The sequence below is a fragment of the Oncorhynchus masou genome, chromosome 18 (genome assembly GCF_036934945.1).
Source record: "Oncorhynchus masou masou isolate Uvic2021 chromosome 18, UVic_Omas_1.1, whole genome shotgun sequence".
Taxonomy (NCBI): Eukaryota; Metazoa; Chordata; class Actinopteri; order Salmoniformes; family Salmonidae; genus Oncorhynchus; species Oncorhynchus masou.
Genome location: NC_088229.1, coordinates 34,618,034 through 34,640,407, shown reverse-complemented (window position 1 = coordinate 34,640,407; position 22,374 = coordinate 34,618,034). Strand labels below are relative to the sequence as shown.

The following is a 22,374-nucleotide window of genomic DNA, read 5'->3' as shown; positions in this document are numbered from 1 at the left end:
CCGCATTGTTACAAAATTTGAGAGTCGGTGCGGAGCTCAATTTGGCCCCTGCGTGCCTCCGGAGGCTCCCAATTACGTCACCACCGTCCATACGGCGCTTTAGACCACATTTTCCGATCAAGCATAAATTGGCTTTTACACGGCTATCAAAACATCACGCCAGGGTAAGCCTAGATGAGAAGCAGCTCTTATTTTAAGTGTTTTTAAAATCCTCTATGGAGAAAATGAATGGTGGAAAAACTGACTGCTATGTTTTATGGGAATTATAACTCATACTGTGGTACTCTACAGTCAGAGAATAATAGTCTGCTGAGGCACACCAGGGCACTTTATAAAATACACTACTTTGGATCTTTTCTCTCTCTCTCACTCACTACTATATTGCTTTTACCCCCGCAGCCTTTAAAGATCATTGAGTGAGCTGTAGGACAGAAGAAAAGGCCTCCAGGGATCACATTGAAAAAGAGACTCGTAGCTCAATCAGATTTTATTCGTCACATGCTCCAAATACAACAGGTGTAGACTTTACTGTGAAATGGTTATAAGTAAGACAAGTTTAGCAAGGAAATAGTAACACAATAAAATATAATTAACAAGGCTATGTACAAGGAGTACCGGTACCGACTCAATGTGCAGGGGTACGAGGTAATTGAGGTAATATGTACATGTAGGTAGGGGTAATGGTGACTAGGCAATCAGGATAGATGATAAACCGTAGCCGCAGCATATGTGAGGAGTGTGTGAGTGAGTGACATCAATATGTTTGTGTGAGTGTATGTAGCGTGTGTCTATGTTTGTTGTAGTGTGTGTGTGTATCGAGCCAGTGCGAGAATATCAGTGCAAAGAAAAGTGCACATTTATATTAAAAAGGATGCCACTTTTAAAAGTACCATCACCTAACATAGAGTGCCTGATCTCACTATGGCTGTATCTCATGCCCCCACATCCCTGCCCCTTTGAACAGGAAGCTGTTGGAGCAGAGGGAGGAGGAGCTGCAGCAGCAGGTGCGTTCTCTGAGGGGGAAGGAGGTATCACTGGGACGCAACAACTCAGAGCTCAGACACCTCACACAGCAGCTGGAGACACGCCTAGCTGTCCTGGAAGCCGAGCATGGCAAGGCCAGAGAGGAGGTCAGTAGATACTGGGCCCAGACGTGGGTTAAAATACAATTCGAAATTTTTCAAAAACTTGGAGCGTTTGTTTTAGTCTGTCAAGAATGCCAGGGGCGTGGGGTTCGCACTTTTGGGACTTTTTTTATTTGTTCCATGGCAACATGGACCAGCTAATGTTTTTTAAATTATCTCAAATATTATACCTACAGGATCTATCTCTGAAGCGAGTTTCCAATCCCGTAGTTCTGTTACTTTTCCCTGCCCTCATTCAACTTTTATAAGCTAATGTTTTGAGTAGTGTATGTATTTTTAAAGGCCGAGCTTCAGGTTAAAAATGTCATTTCGTGACTATTCAAATCAGGTAATTTGTATAATTTGATATTCGTCAATTCGACTCCATGGGGTCAACCCTAGTAATAGGAGTACAGATTGAACGTTGTGTTTTGCGTATGCATGCTCTGGTCTGCAGCAGAGAGAGAGCCAGAAGTCGTGTCTTCAGCTGGGAGAGGAGTTGGTGGCCAGTCAGCAGGAGAGTGAACGGCTCCAGGAGGAGCTCCAGCAGGTCATCACACAGCTGGACACTTACATCAGGTCAGAAGCCTGTTCATCAAGTAGCCTATAAAAGGATTTTCACAGTACTGTACCAAACTGGCCTGGCTATGTATCCCACCAGTTGCTGGAACTCTGCTGGAAAGGGAATATCAGTCAGCACAGTTCGGGTAGTTTGTGCACAATAGTGTGAAAAGGGTATATATATATATGGGCACATTTGCTCACACACACCACCCTCTCCAGTGACCTACTGTACACAAACATTAAGATGACTTCCTTCATGAATACCATAAACACTATAGACTGATATTAAACTACACCTCAAAGACACATCATGAACGCTCCAACATCTCTCCCACCTCCCCGTTCCACATTACAGGAAGTACAATGAGAAACAGTCGCAGCACAAGACCAAGCTGAGGAAGGCCAAGCAGATCTTCCTGATGGCCACGGCCCAGAGAGACCGCACCATCCAGAAACTGGAGAACGACCTTGCCCTGGCCTCCAGCCTCTCCCACAAGGTCAGTCTGTCTGTCAATCAGTCTGTCCGTTTTCAGTCATTTCATTCGTTTCATGGTTCATTTCATGAACAGGGACAGGTACAAACACATTGACACATTGAAGTAACAATCATCCAATGCTCTATGCTAAATTTCAACATCCCTAGATGGGTTTGTCTGCCCTTTTTGAAAAGAGTGGCATCTGTAGTGTCACAGTGTCTGTTGTCTGAGAGGGCATTGAGATGTGGCATGAGCAGTTGCTGTAGTAGTAATAATAGTGATGATAGCCTTGAAGGACTCTACCTCTCTTCCTCTCTTATGGTATGCAGGAGAAAGACTGGATCAGGACAGTTATGGAGGAGAATGAAAAATTGCTGGTAGAGAAGAGAGAACTTCTGAGGAGGATGAGCGAGGCAGAGGAGATGGGGAGCAACGGCCTGAGAAAGGCCTCCAATGTTCAGCACAGGTACTGAATACTCTATCTATGAATTTGCGTGTGGTTACATTTCTCTAGCCCCATTCCTTATTTTTGTAATAAGTAGTTAAAGCAAGGTGGGGCTGCCAAATTAAGGAGTGTGTCTTTTGGTCAAGTGTTGATGTGAATGTGTTCACCACACGCAACTCCGGCTGTAACATAGTCACCTGGGTATAGTTCAGCGGAATTAGGGAAAGTTCCACAAAACCAAGGTGTGAATTTCAGTCACTGCTTCTCCATAGACTGCTTTCAAGGTAAGGGAACAAATATCTAAATACCGTAAAACTTCAATTAAACGCGAATAGCCACCTGTCACTTTTCTAAAAGCCGGTCATTTCAGCAAATAAATCCCTGTTTCAAATAAACACAGGATCTTAATGAATTGTTTGAGGTTTGATTTGTTACATTAAATAATTCAGTATTGACTCAAAAAAATGTCAATCATCCATTTTTATCGCCAGTAAGAAACAACTAGCCATTGGCTGCCAACAGCTGAGAACTGCAAGCTAACTGGCTCGAAGAAAACAGTCAGTAATTGGCAGATCGCCCTCTAGTGGTGAAAGTACAACTGCAGGAAATGCACAGTCTGTCAAGGAAAAGTAATATATTATTATTTTTATGGCGGTATACTAAGACAAAAGAAAAATGACATTAACTAGGTTTCCATTAAATTGGCAACCGATTTATGGGAATATTTCTTTTTAAGCATAAAGAAAATATTTGCATTTTTCCACCAGTGGTGTTTCCACCAAACGGACTGGTTGTGGATAAATAATCACTGCGTGATGATGTAGTGCAGACAAAATGTATTTTTTCGCTTATGTTTTCATGTACCAAATAAAATCTAAAGTTCAATGTCTTTTCATTGCATTTTCAACAGCTTTTGTCACAACTGTTGCGTTGAATAGCAAATGTGCCTACTATGGTCTTGGTACGTGTGCTCTAGCCAACAGCTCGCAGATACAGTGTGGGTGGGCTGTGCAGGTAGTCTAGTCAACATGATGAGATTATTATGGAAAGCCTAACATGCTGGCCAGAACGCTCGTGCGCCGCCATCGCGTGTATGTTGATTTTGTCCACCCACAGCAGACGCGATCAGGACACGCAGGTTGAAATATCAAGACGAACTCTGAACCATCTGTATTCATTTGGGGACAGGTAAAAAAGCATTAAACATTTATGGCATCTTAGCTAGCTAGCTTGCAGTTGCTAGCAAATTTGTCCTGGGATATAAACATTGGGTTGTTATTTTACCTGATATGCACAAGGTCCTCTACTCCAACAAATAATCCACAGATAAAAGGGTAAAAGTTTGTTTCTAGAAATCTATCCTCTTTCAGGCTTCTTCTTCTTTGGACTTTATATGACGGTTGGCAACCAACTTTTAAGGTGCATTACCACTACCAACTGGACTGGAGGGTGGACCTCAGTTCATCTTTCAAACATCCACGTGGGTATATGCTCCTAAAAACCAATGAGGAGATGGGAGCGGCAGTACTTGCTGCGCATCAAGCGTCACAAATCGAACCAAATTCTATTTTAGCGCCTGGCTACTCCAACGCTTGTTGGCGCACGTGGGTGCAATGATTGAATAACATGTATGACTACATTTATTTTGCAACGCAAGTGTTGTGGTCAGCATTTTTTGGGGGTCAAATGGCAGTCAAGCATCGAACATGTCAGTAAAATAAGACCCTAGATATTTATTGGAAAGGAGCATCAAGACCACCATTCACTTTCACCACCCTGTGAAATTCATCATGACTTATTTCTTCTGTAGCCTAATCAACCTCATGTTTTCCCTGAGTCGTAATGGGAGAACCACACACCATATCATCGCGTGCCTCAAAGCTTACTTCTATATGATTATTATTTCAATATTTTCCACCACCATTTTTCACACTTCATTTTACAGACATAAAGATGTTGAATAAACAAGTTCTGTCAGCATTTAAAAAATTGTACTGAAACTTTTGTGATTGTTTTTAAATATGGTATGACTCGCATAAACTCTGGATGGAAACGTGGTTACAGTGTGTATATGATAACACATTAGTGCAGGAAATTAAGAAATGTATTAAAATGCTGGACGTGAATGCTGGAATTAAACAAATAACTATGCAAATGAGCAAAAGCTGTGTGCATTTAGGAAATGGAAGACTGGCTCAAATAGAAGCCTATCTCTAATAAACGGCAGTTGTGTTCAGTGATTTAAGCAAATAAACTCCTGGGCTATTAATACAAGTTTTACAGTATGTAATTTTGCCGAACTGTCCCTTAAGGTACATTACCAGACAAAAGTTTGGACACACCTACTTATTTAAGGGTTTTTCTTTTTACTATTTTCTACATTGTAGAATAATAGTGAAGACATAGACTATGAAATAACACATGGAATCATGTAGTAGCCAAAAAAAGTTAAACAAATAAAAATGTATTTTATATTTGAGATTCTTCAAAGAAGCCACCCTCTACCTTGATGACAGCGTTGCACACTCTTGGCATTCTCTCAACCAGCTTTACCTGGAATGCTTTTGCAACAGTCTTGAAGGAGTTCCCACATATGCTGAGCACTTGTTGGATGCTTTTCCTTCACTCTGCTGTCCAACTCATCCCAAATCATCTCAATTGGGTTGAGGTCAGGTGATTGTGGAATCCAGGTCCTCTGATACAGCACTCCATCACTCTCCTTCTTGGTCAAATAGCCCTTACATAGACTAGAGGTGTGTTTTGGGTCATTGTCCTGTTGAAAAAGGCATATCGCTGCAGAATGCTGTGGTAGACATGCTGGTTAAGTGTGCCTTGAATTCTAAATAAATCAATGTGTCACCAGCAAAGCACCATCACACCTCCTCTTCCTTGCTTCACGTTGGGAACTACACATGCAGAGATCATCCGTTCCCCTACTCTGCATCTCACAAAGATACGTCAGTTGGAACCAAAAATCTCAAATTTGGAGATCAGGCCAAAAGACAGATTTCCACTGGTCAAATGTCCATTGCTTGTGTTTCTTGGCCCAAGATAGTCTCTTCTTATTGGTGTTCTTTAGTAGTGGTTTCTTTGCAGCAATTCAAACATGAAGGCCTGATTTCATGCAGTCTCCTCTGAACAGTTGATGTTGATGTATCTGTTACTTGAACTCTGAAGCATTTATTTGGGCTGCAATTTCTGAGGCTGGTAACTCTAATGAACTCATCCTCTGCCGCAGAGGTAACTCTGGGTCTTCCTTTCCTGTGGCGGTCCTCATGAGAGCCAGTTTCATCATAGCGCTTGATGATTTTTGCGACTGCACTTCAAGAAACTTTCAGAGTTCTTAATTTTCCGCATTGACTGACTTTTATGTCTTAAAGGAATGATAGACTGTCATTTCTCTTTGCTTATTTGAGCTGTTCTTGCCGTACTATGGACTTGGTCTTTTACCAAATTTCTCTTTCAGGGTCAACTTTCTGGAGGTGGAGAACAGACAACTTCAGGAAAGAACTTTAAAGTTGGCCAATCAAGTCGGAACGCTAGAGCGGGCTCTGAGGAACGTCCAATCACAATCGCTCTGCAACCTAGAGGTACCAATCCCATAGTCCCTGACATTGGCACAAAAGAGCATCATGTTTTCCTAACTAATTTTTCATCTGCTCCCCCCCAGGATATCAAGAAAATGTTTCCTTCTGAAAGTCTTGCGAACGACAGCATCCTTCATAAGTCAACATTAAGGTACAAATTGCATAGATGCATACAATATATTGCATATAGTTATTGTTTAAAAATATAAGTGCAACATGCAACAATTTCATTCATTTTACGGAGTTACAGTTCATATGAGGAAGTCAGCCAATTGAAATAAATTCATTAGACCCTAATATATGGATTTCACATGACTGGGAATAAAGATATGCATCTGCGGGTCACCTTAAAAAATGGTCCTCACAGTATCTTGTCACGTTATTTTTGTGCATTCAAATTGCCATCGATACAATGCAATTGTGCTCGTTGTCCGTAGCTTATGCCTACCCATACCATAACCCCACCTCTACCATGGAGCACTCTGTTCACAATGTTGACATCAGGAAACCACTCACCCCCACACGACGCCATGCACATGGTCTGCGGTTGTGAGGCCGTTTGGACGTACTACCAACAACGTACTAAGCACACAACATTTGAGAGAAATAAGCTTTTTGTGCACATGGAACATTTCTGGGATATTTTATTTCAGCTCATGAAACATGGGACCAACACTTGTGTAAAGTGTTGGGCCCATGTTTTTTATATTTTTGGTCATAAATATACTCCGGGCATACTACATGACTTGCTTGTATGTTCTTATTTGAAGCTGCTCTTCAACATTGTGACTGCTCTGGGCTTGAACAACATTTTAACTGCACTTGTAGCAAGGTCATTCATAACTTCTGGCACCATTCATCCATTGTTCTTACAGTAACCACCTGTCTGTCTGCAGTCTGACATCAGGTGCGTGTGACCCTCTGGGCATCCTCAATGCCATCTGCCGGGTGAAGGTGGGCGAGCGCGTGGAGGGCATCCAGACGTCGTCCTCCACGCCCCATTCCCAGTTGCAGTCCTTTGAACTGGGCTACCTGAACCTCACCTCTCCTGTAGCTCCCCCAGACACCAAAGACCCAGAGGAGAGTGACCAGTGACCAGTGACCAGAAAGTGATTAGTGTGGGGAGTGACTAGGTATGAGGAAGGGGTTAAAGGGTGGTGAGGACACTGGTATACAAAATGACTACTCCATTGACCACAGGAGAATCTGTCACTGTTACTCTAGTCTTGGTCTCTGCGTTACCATTCTTCCAAGTCTCTAAGGAAGCCAAGAAGCTGAGGCTACTGTTACTTACCTTTGAGGTGTTGACCCGAGTGTTGATTTTACAAGACAATTATGTCATTGTGTACAAAATAGACAGTTGTGAGAATTTTTAATGCGATGCCTCCACTATAACGACAATTCATGGTCTTTTCTGCTTTGCCTGTGGAACACAGTTTGAATTGTGGAATTATACCACTGACTCCCTCATTTGGCTTGCAGCTGCTGCCTTATCTCCCTTGTGTTCACAGTGGGATGTTTGAAAAGTGAGCTTTTGGGGGTTTGGCTGGTTAAGTCTGTGGGAGTGTGTCAATGGCAAATATTGAAAATAGTATTTTGAACAGTGACTTGTGTGATTTTGAGCTTAAGTGCAACTATTCGATTGGAAGTGGAAGTAACTAGTTAACTAAGATATGGTCTTTTTTGGATGCACTAAATGTGGATGCACTTAATTTTAAATCCTCCAAATGCTACGATGGTCTTTATATTCAGAAAATAAGGCCAAACTGAACATGGAGCCTTATGAAGGTCTGGAGGTGGTATGACTACATTTACATTGAATCAAATGTGTGTCTTTGTATTCAAGGAAAAGACTGGTAACTTTAAAAAAAAAAAATTGTTCTAGATACTAGCGTCACAATTTCTACACTAATACAGTGAGGTACAAAAGTATTTGTAAAGTCACTCATATTTTATTGTTTTGGCTCTGTACTCCGGCACTTTGGATTTGAAATGGTACAATGACTTTGGTTCAAGTGCAGACTCTCAGCTTTAATTTTATGGTATCTTCATCCATATCAAGTGAATCGTTTAGAAACCACAGTACTTGTTGTACATAGTCCCCCCATTTTACGGAACCAAAAGTATTTGGACAAATTCACTTGTGTGTATTAATAGTCAAAAGTTTAGTATTTGGTCCCATATTCCTAGCACGCAATGACTACATTAAGCTTGTGACTCTACAAACTTGTCGGATGCATTTGCAGTTTGTTTTGGTTGTGTTTCAAAAAAGTTTGTGCCTAATAGAAATTCATGGTAAATAATGTATTGGTTCATTTTGGATGAACTTTTATTGTAAATAAGAATATGTTTCTAAATACTTTTACATTCATGTGGATGCTACCATGATTACGGATAATAATTTAATGAATCGTGAATAATGATGAGTGAGAAAATTACAGGCATAAATATCATAAGTACATTTTCCCTAAAACTTTTGGTTCCCTAGAATCATGGGACTATGTACAAAAAGTGCTGTAATTTCTAAACGTTTCACCCAATATGGATGAAAATACCCTCAAATCCAAAGTGCTGGAGTACAGAGGCAAAACAACAAAACAATTGTCACTGTCCCAATACTTTTGGCCCTTACTGCATGTGTCTGACATCAATGTACAATAGTAACAATTAAATGACAGTGGTGTGAAAGAGCCATTTGAAATTATCACTTTTTTTTAGAACATGCTCGAGTTGGTTTACATTCTGAGGAATGTGGAAGTGAAACAGTAGCTGTAGGATTTAACTTAAATCCATTGTTGGCATTTTATTTTCTATGAAAAACTCATGCCTTTTGGGATTGTAATATGTTTTAGGATGTTTTCTGAGATTGTCTTAACGTGGTTCAAGGCGTATCTGTTAAGTTTACAAACGTGTTTTCTGAGTGGACCAATGGTGTTACGAGGATGAGAATGTTACATACAACTGGATGTGTTGTAATGAGGCAGATACAGTATGTGTGTGTAGCCTAATGCTAAGAAGCAGATTGTTGGCTTTCAAATAGCCATTATTAGCAATCCTAATATTATCACTCAAACCACTACAAACCTGTACTCTGGTGTAGACTATACTATACCTCTGTTCATTATGTTCTTAACTAAAATGCGTTTTAAAATGGCGAACAATACCGTTTGTTGTCACTTATGTAAGAGATTCTCCCGAGTGGCGCAGCATCTGTGCTAGAGGCGTCACTACAGACCCTGGTTCGATCCCGGGCTGTATCATAACCGGCCGTGATCGGGAGTCCCATAAGGCGGCGCTCAATTGGCCCAGCGTCGTCCGGGTTAGGCCATCATTGTAAAATAAGAATTTGTCCTCAACTGACTTGCCTAGTTAAATAAAGGTTAAACATTTTAAGAAAGATAGCAAGTTTTACAATAGTTTGTTTTGCTTTGAATGGGATCCACTTGCATGCCCATTTAGAGGTCAGTGTTTTTAGGTACTTTATCATTAAAAAAGAAAAAAAAGCTGCTTATTTTTTATGTAACTTTTGTGGGAGTGACATTATTATCTTGTCGAGGTTAGGGCCTGCTTGGTAGTCTTGGAAAATACCATATTCACAGTATACACATCATTTGATCATCTGTTACAGTAATGCATTTATTTTTCACTATAGATTTATAAGTTTGTGTAGTATAACTCTTAGATGTTTTAACCACAAAGCGATTATTTAATTTAGCAATGTTTTATAAACATGGAATTTTAACCTTTTTATTTAGCCACTGACAACTTACAATCATTCACTGTAGCCTTTAGAGATTGATTCAGCAAGGAATGTACATTAAATAATATGGTATGATGTGCTTTGTAATCCTCCATTTTGTCTTCAAGGTGCCTGTAATGATAAAGTGTAATGCTCTGTCCTGCTGCTAAACTGAGAGGGAATATCAATCTACAAATAATGCTTGCTATTAACAGTCATATTCATTAGAGTAATTAACATGAACTTTTAGGTACTAATGTAAATGTGATTTTTTTTATAAAGATAATAAACATGTATTTTCATAAATAAAGGTCATTCAATCTTCCCATGTGTGTTTGATTCCTTTGTTTAGTTTAAGTGCACCTGGGGTGTATTCATTAGTGCCAAACAGAAGCAAAAATTTGGGCATCTGAACATTTTTGTTTCTTATTGGACAAGTTCAGGTTAGTCCCTCCCCGTTTCGACTGTTTACTTCTGTCTGGTTCCTAATGAATAAACTCCAGGTCATATCTTGGAACAGAAGGTCAAACGATCATGTTGATGATAAATGTTGCAATATTGAATGGTGAATACAATATTCAACCCATGTTTTACATGCTGTGTGGCTGCAAACTGTTGTTTGGTTTTAAATTATTCATCAAAGTTATGCAGTACAATTTTTTTGTTTAACTGTCTGTTTATTAAACAAGGTAAAGAGTTTTTTTAAAACATTGATATTAGTTTTACTTCTCAGTCTTGTGTGCATATTAAGTTGTCTAAAAACTTTATATGAAATCACAAAGAAAGAGGTGTAATAAATCTACACATCTTTTCATAGAGAATATGGGTTAACAGTTCATTAATATACAGATTACAGTTTGGATATTCCATGCGGAAAAATAAAAATGTTTACTAGACTGAATACTGAAGAACACAATACAGAATATGGAAATAAAATGGTTGTTCAATGATAAAATAGTTAAGGCTTATACGTAAACTGAAAACATTAATATTAATAACAAATTATCAATATTCGGATAGCCTAAAATCATTACAATAAGTTCATACATAAACATACCTGTACAAAACTCTAACCCAAAACAACAGTTTATGAAAATGGTACTAGAATGAGGATCATTACAATACAGCAACATGTACATTTCCCTATAATTTTTCTCAGAAGAGACTAAAATTGAAGAGGCAGGGTCTGTTGGCATAAATGTTTGTTTCCAGGCCAGTGGCTTGAATTATAGTTTTTTTTTTTTTTACATACTATAAATGTATTTAACAATATTCTCAGCTCCATCTCAAATAAACATCTAGCCTTAGCACCTTTTCTTAAGCAACTTGGAAGAATACAAGCTACTAGTACCATCCTGAGCAACCAGAAGGTAAAATTACAGTAAAAATACAACAAACAATACTGTGTATACCATGATGAAAGAAACACTTGCAGTAACACTGCCAGTTCATATGAAGTTATATATGGTATGAACCTTTGAACAAATTCATACTGACTATACTTTACAGTAATTAAATGTAAACCTGTTGAAAAATCAAGATGAATCTATCCTGAATGTAGTGGGCTTAGGGGTTAATATTGGTTCACTTTTTGGTCCACTTTCAAATACTATTGTCATGTTTAAACTGTTTTATTGACTGACATTCTATTGATGGGCAATAGCTATAAGTTGACTTGATAAGATTTTGAATGTGACACAAGTGAGAGTATAACAAACTAGAAGTCAAACATAAATACCAAAATACTTAACCTCCAATAAATGTATGCTCGCTATATATTTCTCTATATTTGGAGTAGAAATGTTCTACTCAAGTAACATAGACCTAACAACATTACCAACGTGGCAACACTTGATGCTCCCCTGTCAAGGCCTGCCTGACTCGGTCACAATCATGAGAGCCATCAGCTGTTGTGACTTATTATAGAACTATAGTGACAAAAGCATTACTCTCTGTTATTAGCACCCTAGCTAACAGGTGCTTGTATTAGGAGAACCATTGGAAGTTACTTGACAAATGCTGGCATGACTGTAAATGACAGTTGTAATACTCATCGCGATAGTTTTGAGTATGCCTATCAGGGCCATGCCAAGCAATACCGTAAAGCTGGCACACTAGCTAATGTTAGCTTGCTTTCCTAATGAATCTTGACTTGGCTCACATAGGTGCAAAGCTACCATCTGTGCTACCTGGCCGCAAGGAAAACCAGTGGGTGAGATGTTCTGTTGATTTGAACAGTTCAGTTGATTGAATTAGTGTCTGGTCATATAACCCATATGATCTTGATTCGATGAACCATAAACAATGATTGAAATGATCTGGACAAAACAAACATTCCTTCCTTTTTTACATTTTGGTGCACTTTAGTTTGTTTCATCATTCCTCTTGAGAGAAACAACCTGACAAACGAATGGTCCACATTGTTCCAATTGGTTTCTGCTTAAATGCCACTTTTATAGTTTGACCCTGTATACTTGCATTGAACAAAAATAATATAAAAAAAAAGACTTTCGATTAGACACAGTCAATACTCTTAGCTGCCTCAAGCAATGCTTTTGCATTTCCATTGGAAAAGATGGAAACATTTGGAGTCAAAACCACAAAGCCTGAAAGTGCTTTAAAGGGACAATCCACAGTTGAAACAATAACTAAATGTTTTCCCCGCCACTGTTTTGGTAAAAAGTTGAGGGATGGGGTTGGAGAAATGTAACCACTCTCAAATACATAGACCGGGCTATAGATGCAACGACTGACCACCCATGATATCAAAAGGATAGTTTTAACCATTGTTTTAAGGGTATACAGTGTTTGTTTACAAACATTGGTGTAAAATAAGCTTATATTTTGGGTTCTGATGCGGTAGGAAAGTTGACCTAAACTTATGAAGCATTTCTAAGTTATATTCTTCAAGAGTCAATGGGGACATACATTCCTGGACATATAAAGGTATTCTATGTAACAACTGCATATTGACCCTTTAATATGCTCTTTGGATGTCACCAGAACACACCCAGATTTTTTCAAATCTATTTATTTTCCGTATAAGGGCAAATATTGTCTGGCACATTTTGGAAATCCATTTAATGGAATATATACAGTACCAGTCAAATGTTTGGACACAACTACTCATTCAAGGGTTTTTCTTTATTTTTACTATTTTCTACATTGTAGAATACTAGTGAAGACATCAAAACTATGAAATAACACATGGAATCATGTAACCAAAAATTATAAAACTGTCTATCATGAGGACCGCCACAGGAAAGGAAGACCTAGAGTTACCTCTGCTGCAGAGGATAATTTATTAGAGTAGCAGCACCTCAGATTGCAGCCCAAATAAATGCTTCACAGAGTTCAAGTAACAGACACATCTCAACATCAACTGTTCAGAGACGACTGCATGAATTGGGCCTTCATGGTCGAATTGCTGCAAAGAAACCCCTACGAAAGGACACCAATAAGAAGAAGAGACCTACTTGGACCAAGAAACACGAGCAATGGACATTAAACCGGTGGAAATCTGTCCTTTGGTCTGATGAGTCCAAATTTGAGATTTTTGGTTTCAACCGCCATATATTTGTGAAACGCAGAGTAGGTGAACGGATGATCTCCGCATGTGTGGTTCCCACCATGAAGCATGGAGGAGGTGGTGTGATGGTGCTTTGCTGGTGACACAGTCTGTGATTTATTTAGAATACAAGGCACATTTAACCAGCATGGCTACCACAGCATTCTGCAGTGATACGCCATCCCATCTGGTTTGTGCTTACTGGGACTAATTGTTTTGTTTTTTTGTTTTTCAACAGGAAAATTACCCCAAACACACCTCCAGGCTGTGTAAGGGCTATTTGACCAAGAAGGAGATTGATGGAGTGCTGCATCAGATAACCTGGCCTCCACAATCACCTGACCTCAAACCAACTGAGATGGTTTGGGATGAGTTGGACCGCAGAGTGAAGGAAAATCAGCCAACAAGTGCTCAGCATATGTGGGAACTCCTTCAAGACTGGTGGAAAAGCATTCCTCATGAAGCTGGTTGAGAGAGTGCCAGGAGTGTTCAAAGCTGTCATCAAGGCAAAGGGTGGCTACTTAGAAGAATCTAAAATATTAGTTGATTTGTTTAAAACGTTTTTTGTTACTACATGATTCCATATGTGTTATTTCATAGTTTTGATGTCTTCACTATTATTCTACAATGTAGAAAATAGTCAAATGAAAAAAATGCTAAGTAGGTGTGTCCAAACTTTTGACTGGTACTATATATCACTGTTTGCAAAACGCCTTTGTAAGTGCTCAGTTTTATTCGACGCGAGACATTATCCAACATTTGTTTCCATTGACATAAACCTTTGCAAAGAATGTGTTTGTTTTCATTTAACCGACCCAATCTGTGTCAAAATAGAACAAGGGGTTTGGAAATTAATGTCAGGTGTCATGTGAATGCATACAGTGTTTTCGGAAAGTATTCAGACCCCTTGACTTTTTCCACATTTTGTTACGCTACAGCCTTATTCTAAAATTGATTAAATCGTTTTTTCCCCTCACCAATCTACACACAATACCCCATAGAGACAAAGCAAAAACTGTTTTTTAGACATTTTTGCAAAAAAACAGAAATATCACATTTACATAAGTATTCAGACCCTTTACTCAGTACTTTGTTGAAGCACCTTTGGCAGCGATTACAGCATCAAGTCTTCTTGGGTATGACGCTACAAGCTTGGCACACCTGTATTTGGGGAGTTTCTCCCGTTCTTCTTTACAGATCCTCTCAAGCTCTGTCAGGTTGGATGGGGAGCGTTTCTGCACAGATATTATCAGGTCAAGAGATGTTCGATCGGGTTCAAGTCCGGGCTTTGGATGGGCCACTCAAGGACATTGAGACTTGTCCTGCGTTGTCTTGGCTGTGTGCTTAGGGTCATTCTCCTGTTGGAAGGTGAACCTTCGCCCAAGTCTGAGGTCCTGAGCGCTCTGGTGCAGGTTTTCATCCGGGATTTCTCTATACTTTGCTCTGTTCATCTTTGCCTAGATTCTGAGTAATCTCCCAGTCCCTGCCGCTGAAAAATCTCCCAGTCCCTGCCGCTGCCCTTTTACTGAGGAGTGGCTTCCGTCTGGCCATTCTACCATAAATTACTTTAGGTAATATATATTCAACAACTTACAAAAAAATTGAAGCTGAAATTGGGATTTTATTTTAGGAATAAGGCCTGTTTTTCTTTTGAAGCCAGAAGGAGGCTAGTATCAGCTACATTTATCCCTTTACTAGACTATGGGGATATTGTCAAGACCTCGGCTGAGGTCGGCTCCTCTCCTTGTTCGAGTGGCATTCGGCGGTCGACGTCACCGGCTTTCTAGTCATCACCGATCCATGTTTCCTTTTTCCTTTTGTTTTGTCTTGATTACGCACACCTGATTTCTACTCCCTTATTATGTTCCTTATTTACCCTCTCGTCTACCTTTCTGTTTTGTCCGTGATTGTTTTGTGTTACCGTGTTTGTTGGAGGGTTTTCTCTAGACTTTATGTTTCCTTGTTGGAGATATTCCGGTTTTTAATATTTTGAGTAAAGACTTTTGTGTTTTCTCAAACCTGTGTCTTGCGCCTGACTCAGACAACGAACCCAGCATTTTATCACAGATATTTTATATATGAATGCTTCTGCTCAGTGTTTGAGATAAATTGACACTCTTTACCATGGCACTTTGAGATTTATTTTAAACGGCAAAACCCTTACGCATCACTGCACTTTGTATACCAGGGTTGGCTGGCCTTCTCTAGTCACTCGTAGGCTTAGTCACTGGTATACTTTTATTTACAAAGCCATTTTGGGTTTACTACCTTTTTATTTGGATATTTTTATTGTTCATAAATGTGGTGGGTACTTTCTTCATTCGCTGGACGTTATCCTGCTAACTGTTCCAAATGTCCGAACTGAATTTGGTAAAAGGGCTTTTATATACTCTGCGCCATCGTCTTGGAACACCTTACAAAATACTTTTAAACTGGAAGAACTTGTCCCAATTGGTGTTTTTAAATCACTGATGAAGGATTTTGAGGCTGATTCCCTGACCTGTCAATGTTTTTAATTTGCTGTTTTATACTCTTGTAAATTCAATGGTTTTTACTAGATTTCTTGTAGTTTTTCATGTTGTCTGTCTGTAATTTTTTTGTAATGACTTGGTGCTGCCTATCTTGACCAGGGCGCTCTTGAAAAAGAGATTTTAATCTCAATGAGCCCTTCCTGGTTAAATAAAGGTTAAATAAAATAAATAAAATAGTAAAAGGTTTGAATACTTATGTAAATAAGCTATTTCTGTTTTTTATTTTATTTAAATTTGCTACAAATTCAAAAAACCTGCATTCAATTTGTCATTATGCGGTATTGTGTGTAGATTGCTGAGGATTTCTATTAAAAATCAATTTTAGAATAAGGCTGTAACGTAACAAAATGTGGAAAAAGTCAAGGCGTCTGAATACTTTCCAAAGGCACTGTATGTAGGCCTTGTGTCGATGACCTTATATGCAGGGTCCCTAAACTACAGCCTTACATAGAAAATGAATACAACAACATACAGTACTGCTGTGTGGGTGGAGAGCTCAGATGAGGGAGATGCGTATTGGGATACTGGGGGACTCTGTCCTCTGGGGGGACTGGTGGCTCACTAGGTGCTCAACCACTGTATGTTTGGACATGTGCTTCATAAGGTAGGTTTCCTGCAAAGACACAAAATGGACGACTCAAAATCTGTTGGTTTCCCCACACAAATGCCTAAACACAGGAATCGTTTGGTTAACCCTGGTCCCAACATTCAGTAATCGCCTGCAGGTTTTTATAAAAGTCAGTAGGCAACTGATTCTGTAAATCACAATCTTTGACCCCTCTTTCTTTCTTCATGTGGTGAGCTTAATTCATGCTTAGTTATGTTGTGGTTTTATGTGCGGCTTCTGCAAATGTTTACAGACACTATAACTGACCAGGACTATAGCAATATATTGGATTTGCTTACACTACTACTAACACCTAATACTGAACAGAGGGATAGGATACTCACTGAGGTGTATGCCCGGCCACACATACTGCAGCAGTAGGCCTTAGCGTTTTTGATGGCATGCGTAGACAGGTGGATCTGTAACGATGCTGAATCTGAGTAGGCACGGTAGCAGTTGGGACATTTGTACGGCTTGTCCTTGTTGTGCTGCCTCTGGTGAGACTACATAGAGAGAGAGAGAAGGGGAGGGGTGGGCAGAGAGAGAGCGAGAGGAGGGGAGGGGGTGGGCAGAGCGAGAGAGAGAAATAAAAGAGATAATCACAACTCAGTCACTCATTAGAGGATAACTATCATTCAGAGCATCCCAGGAAAGTAATTATTGTATGGTTGAGTAGACCATATTTTTCTCTCATGGAATCTTATACCTTCAATTCTGCAGTATGCCATTTAGGGCTCCATTCAATTAGAATTTTACAATGTAGCACCTTTAATATTATCAATAGACTCGGGGCCATTCAGCACTGAGAGAACTGTAGAACATAAGTAAGTAATCCTGCTGTGATGTAATACTGACCTGTAGGTTAGAGAGCTGGGTAAAGGCCTTTTCACATCCAGGGGCCGCGCATTTATAGGGTCTGTCACCAGTGTGGATTCTAAGACGCATGCAGAGGAAAATAGATGCATGTTGGAGAGAGAATGGACTGAAATATTATGTTTTATTTAGCAATTATGACAAGACATAATGTAATGACAATGTAAAAGACTATGGTGTAAAACAATAATAATAAAGAGTTATAAAACAATGGATACATAATCATACATTTCTCAGTGCTGCCCAATGTCAGGGTCACTGATGCAAATCAAATGTTATTTGTCACATGTGCCAAATACAACAGGTACCAATACAACCTTACGAAGAAATGCTTACTTACAAGCCCTTATCCAACAATGCAGTTCAAGGCTACTGTACATTCCAGCAATACATGGAGTGTCCCTGTTTAAAATATGTTTTTAATTAATGTTGTCATTGCCATTGTGAAGCCACAAACACATTTTAATATGGTGTGGATTTTGGTGGATTACCTTTTGTCCTATTCCTCCCTATTCCATGAAGGTGAACTCAAATTACCTGGTGTGCTGCTGCAGGTGCGAGAGCTGACGGAAGGAATTCTCGCAGTAAGAGCAGTGGTAAGGCTTGATGCCCAGGTGAATGCGGAGGTGCTGGGCCAAGTAGGACGCGTTGGCAAAGGACTTGGAGCAGTGGGGACACTTGTGGGGTTTGGCCTCCGTGTGGGACTTGGAGTGGATCTGCATCTCCGACTTGGACAAGAAGGTAAGCGGACACACTTTGCATCTGAGTGGAGGGATACATACAAATGGGACTGGGTCATATCATATGTCATGGATGAAGGTTGTGTTATGAATGATACTGCAACACTCAAAAAGGTGCCATGACCAATCTTTGAGGGTGTTATGAATGTCTTATGTATAACACTGTGTTACCAATAACACCGTTACCGATATGTGCATGTGACTAAACTCTCTCTAGGTCTCCAACCACTGAAATGGGTGCTATTGAAGAAATAAGAATTATTATGTACACTTGAAACTAAGCTAAATTGAATCCGTTTTACAAACATTGCACATACCTGTACGTTTTGCCCTCTTTGGCAGGGAAGGTGATGCAGCCCTGGTCTGCGCCAGAGGCCATGATGGGGTAGGGCACCACCAGAAGAGGCCCTCCGCTCTCCGCTTTGATCTTCTTCCTCCCGCGGGGTGTCTTGGGTGGAGGGCCGAGGAGTCCGGCCAGGCCCCCGTTCTTCATCTGCTCCATGCCAGGCCCACTGGCCAGCCCGGAGATGATGTTGACCGATGGGGCCCCTCCCAGTCGGTTCTGGCTGCTGGAGGTGGGTGTGGTGGGCGTGAGGGCCTCGGAAGTGCTGTGGCCGTCCGGCCGGGCCAGACCTGTGTATGGGCACATGAAGACTTACAAATGATAAGCCATGCAAAAGGTTAGCGATTTAGCTTGCTGAGAGACTGAGCTTTGACACAAACTAATTAGGGAAGGTGTCAGAACTTAAGAGGCACACTGAAATGCATTTGGCTCTTGTCTAACCCTTGTGAACTACACAACATTTTGAATGTTTTCATTGACGATTGTATGTTTCCAATGAGAAAGGTGGTGTGGTTATTACCTGACCGATGGTTAACTCTAGAGGGCTGCTCTACGATCTGTCGCATGTGCCACTCATCCCACAGTCCTTTGGCCTTCACTGCTGACTTGTCATCCATATTCACGTCTGCATCATCGACATTGAAGGTAATAAAGTTAACTGATCTAACTGAGGGACAAATGAGAAAATCACTTTATAAATAGCACCAATTTATACTCAACATCCATCCTGAGATCTTACAACGCTCCATAATACAACGGGGATGATTAAAAATGTCTACATCTATGGCATCTAAGCTACATTTTTGACTTACTTTCAATCCTCTGCACCGATATGAAAGAACTACACTGGTAGGTATCCACCATATGACTTTCATCTGTGCTTTCCTAATCAATGCAGATGACGGAGAGGAGATGCGAAGGGGAAGGCACTTCAGACTATTGAGATTGAGACCATTGAACAGAATATTGGTCTTTAAGTATGACCAGAGCCAGGTGGTGTCTCCAGTGTGCACGCCAGTGTGATGAGCAGACAGCAAACACTGTTACAGTACCTACCTGGCACAGAGCTGGAGGCTGGGCGGGCATGCAGGGCGATGTCGGGCTGCTGGACCAAGCCCTGAGGGTGGTGCTGCCCCTGCTGGTGCTTGGGCATGGGCATGCCATGCTGCTGCTGCCCCCCGTCCGAGGGGGAGGAAGCCACCAGCAGGGTTTGCTGGGAGGGGGCTGAGTTGGGTGGCAGGTGCAGGGGTCGGATTTTCTCAGCCATCAGCTGCTCCTTGATCTTGTTGATGAGCACCAGGTTATCCAGCTGAAAGGGTTAACCGGTCATGTTCAACAGAAAACAGATCCATTGTATCAACCATCAAGCTAAAGATGATCCCATTATAGTCATACTTTTGTTTCCGTTTAATACCTTAGTTGTTAACCTCTTCTGATGGGCATTTACCTAGATTTAAATACTTTTAACTGAGAAAATAATGAGCTGAGTATGCATAACCATGTCAGAATTAAGATGTCCTTACCTGGCCAGGCATGGAGGGAGGCGGAGGCCAGAAGTAGGGGTTGTTGAACCGAGGCTCAGCCATCCTGCGTTGGAAACGCACATTTTATTGCGGTATTTTATCATTTTCCAAATACCATTATCTACAAAGCATTATCCCATGTATTGGGAGGTTATTAAAACGTATTAGATTGAAACTAAGAATAAAATGGACAGGTATACTGATGTTTCATGTGACTGTTTTGTTTTTGAGCATCCCTCCTATTTTCCTTTGCACAGAGCAGAAGTAGTAGAGTGTGAGGAAAGTATAATAGCCTTAATGGGAGGCAGACTCAGGTCTCTACCTCTCAAGACAAAGAGACCAGTTTTGTACCATATGGTTTATGAAATTAGATTGTGACTGTGTGAATAGGGCTGTTATCATGAGTTTATTACCTAATAACTTAAGTTATTATATTCTTTCTACTATATTACATGAATACTTAGAAAAAATATATGATATGCCAATAATGAAGTATTATACAATAGAGTAATAGAGTAACTTTGTCGCATTCGGATTTGGGTAATTAACAGAACAAATAACACAATTCACACAGTCACAATAATAAATGTTCATAATTATTGTATAAAAACCTAGTATGTTCAGCTCAAACTGCAGTCAATCACAGGCCTCAAAAGACATTACAAGAATGCAATCAAACATCCAAACTTTCACTGAATATGGTCACACCTGTCAGTCATTTTCGATAGGCCTACCTTCAATATTCTTTATCCCATTCCCAAAGGTTTATGCCAGAGGTTTTATGCCTAGACAGTTTAGCACACATTGTTGGTCTACGGAAATCAGAATAGGCTCAATGTCAACGTTTTATTCTTTACAAAATATATTTCCTGTAAAATATTAGTTACGTCCCCTTCCAGTTATAATTCATTTAGGCAGCATTTCATGTTTCCTTTGGTAGTCTAGACTTTTGATAGCACGTGTGCCCCTCGACAGCTCTGAAATTCAGTCACATTTGGCGATGCGACAATCCGATACGATGCCACACAGAAACATTCTCAGACACATTTATTAAAACATTTTCAGACAAAAGAGAAACAAAAATGGCAGCCTGACTTATTTTTATAAGGCGGGACGCCATATTCTGCAGACCCCAAAATTAGAGGATCTCATTTTCTCCTAAAAGGAGGCCGCTTAACACAAATGTGTGTTTATGTCAAAAACATGAATCAATGTTTACGACGAATTGCAGATTTGAATAGCCCGGCCTCCCCACCTCTTAAAAAACGGGACACTTCCTAAACAGACCATGCCCTGCAAATAGCACGCAAATAGGTAAGATGCTCGAGCTTTGCGCTTAAATGCTTTTATAAAACATCATCAATGCGTAAAGGTCACAATGTAACAACCGCACGCTGACAGAAAGATATTCTAAAAGACGTTATGCCAATCTTTTCCAAAATGCGTTCACTTTGGTATTTTTTACATTCCAACTTTTTAACGAATCGAGGGGCATAAAATTATATTATCTGCATAATGCATACATTTGGGGTTTATCAACTTCCAGAAATGCACATTTACAAATAAATTCCATGAATTGCACACAGACCTGATGTCCCGATTGCAGATTTTGTCTTGCTTTATTATTTAAGATTGGTATTCTTTCTGCCTGCCTCCAATTGGTTCAGCGCTTCCGGGTCGCTTTGTTCGCTTCTGGGTGCTGCTACACACTGTACGTAGCTGCTGTTGCCAAGCTGTCCGAAGGCTGGACATTTTTAAAAGTAGGCTAATCTGAATCCAACTGCAGTGGTTTTTATTTTAACTTGGTTATAATGCGAAACGACGCACAAAGCATTGATCTAATGTCCATCAGGTGTCAATGGCAAACATTACTCAAAAAGAGCATTTTTCGATACATGACTTCTTGATCTTATCACATGCCCAAAACTTGGTACATTGGCACTTTATTTTTTTCCACTAGTAATGTTAGCCTAGTGACTTTTGTTTATTATGGAATTGTTTCATAATTAATGTTAGAGAGTATACAGTCCAAGGGCAGTTGATATAGCATTCCTGGGATACTACAATAATGATTTAGTCAAGTATTTCACCACAATACACAAGGAGACCCGCAATGTTGCTGTTTGCTACACTGGTGTCAGAAGTGGGATGGGATGGGATGGCATAGCAAACGGGGCAACTGCCCCTGCCGGTCTCGAACCTATGTCTCCTAACCAAGGTTTTTATAGTAAATGAATACTGAAACAAAAACTTG

The 22,374-nt window shown here is 40.1% G+C and overlaps 2 protein-coding genes across 16 annotated transcripts in view; one reads left to right on the top strand and one right to left on the bottom strand.

Moving 5' to 3' along the window:
- ccdc30 (coiled-coil domain containing 30) overlaps window positions 1–10,260 on the top strand; it is a 41,780-nt gene extending 31,520 nt beyond the window's left edge. For 7 of the 8 annotated variants that reach the window (XM_064923098.1, XM_064923095.1, XM_064923096.1 and 4 more), the window contains 7 exons: window positions 965–1,130; window positions 1,582–1,703; window positions 2,044–2,185; window positions 2,494–2,630; window positions 6,076–6,199; window positions 6,280–6,347; window positions 7,072–10,260. In XM_064923098.1, coding sequence (XP_064779170.1) covers window positions 965–1,130; window positions 1,582–1,703; window positions 2,044–2,185; window positions 2,494–2,630; window positions 6,076–6,199; window positions 6,280–6,347; window positions 7,072–7,291 — 979 coding nt within the window. In that variant the 3' untranslated portion in view covers window positions 7,292–10,260. The remainder of the gene's footprint in view (window positions 1–964; window positions 1,131–1,581; window positions 1,704–2,043; window positions 2,186–2,493; window positions 2,631–6,075; window positions 6,200–6,279; window positions 6,348–7,071) is intronic. The other variant, XM_064923099.1, reaches the window with a different exon arrangement.
- An 876-nt stretch (window positions 10,261–11,136) lies between these two features.
- On the bottom strand, window positions 11,137–21,795 carry znf362b (zinc finger protein 362b). Of its 8 annotated transcripts, XM_064923088.1 has the most exons (10): window positions 21,709–21,795; window positions 20,855–20,932; window positions 20,121–20,184; window positions 19,654–19,906; window positions 19,118–19,264; window positions 18,572–18,908; window positions 18,052–18,276; window positions 17,497–17,575; window positions 16,986–17,144; window positions 11,137–16,647 (listed from the first exon to the last, which is right to left on the bottom strand). In XM_064923088.1, exons 3-10 carry the CDS (start codon window positions 20,181–20,183, stop codon window positions 16,531–16,533), a joined length of 1,380 nt encoding a protein of 459 aa, XP_064779160.1. In that variant the 5' UTR covers window position 20,184; window positions 20,855–20,932; window positions 21,709–21,795; the 3' UTR covers window positions 11,137–16,530. The 8 variants fall into 8 exon arrangements, 7 of the variants coding, with proteins under 7 accessions (XP_064779160.1, XP_064779159.1, XP_064779158.1 ...); XM_064923087.1 differs by having other exon boundaries at window positions 20,855–21,795; XM_064923086.1 differs by lacking the exon at window positions 20,855–20,932.
- Window positions 21,796–22,374: the final 579 nt, after the last annotated feature.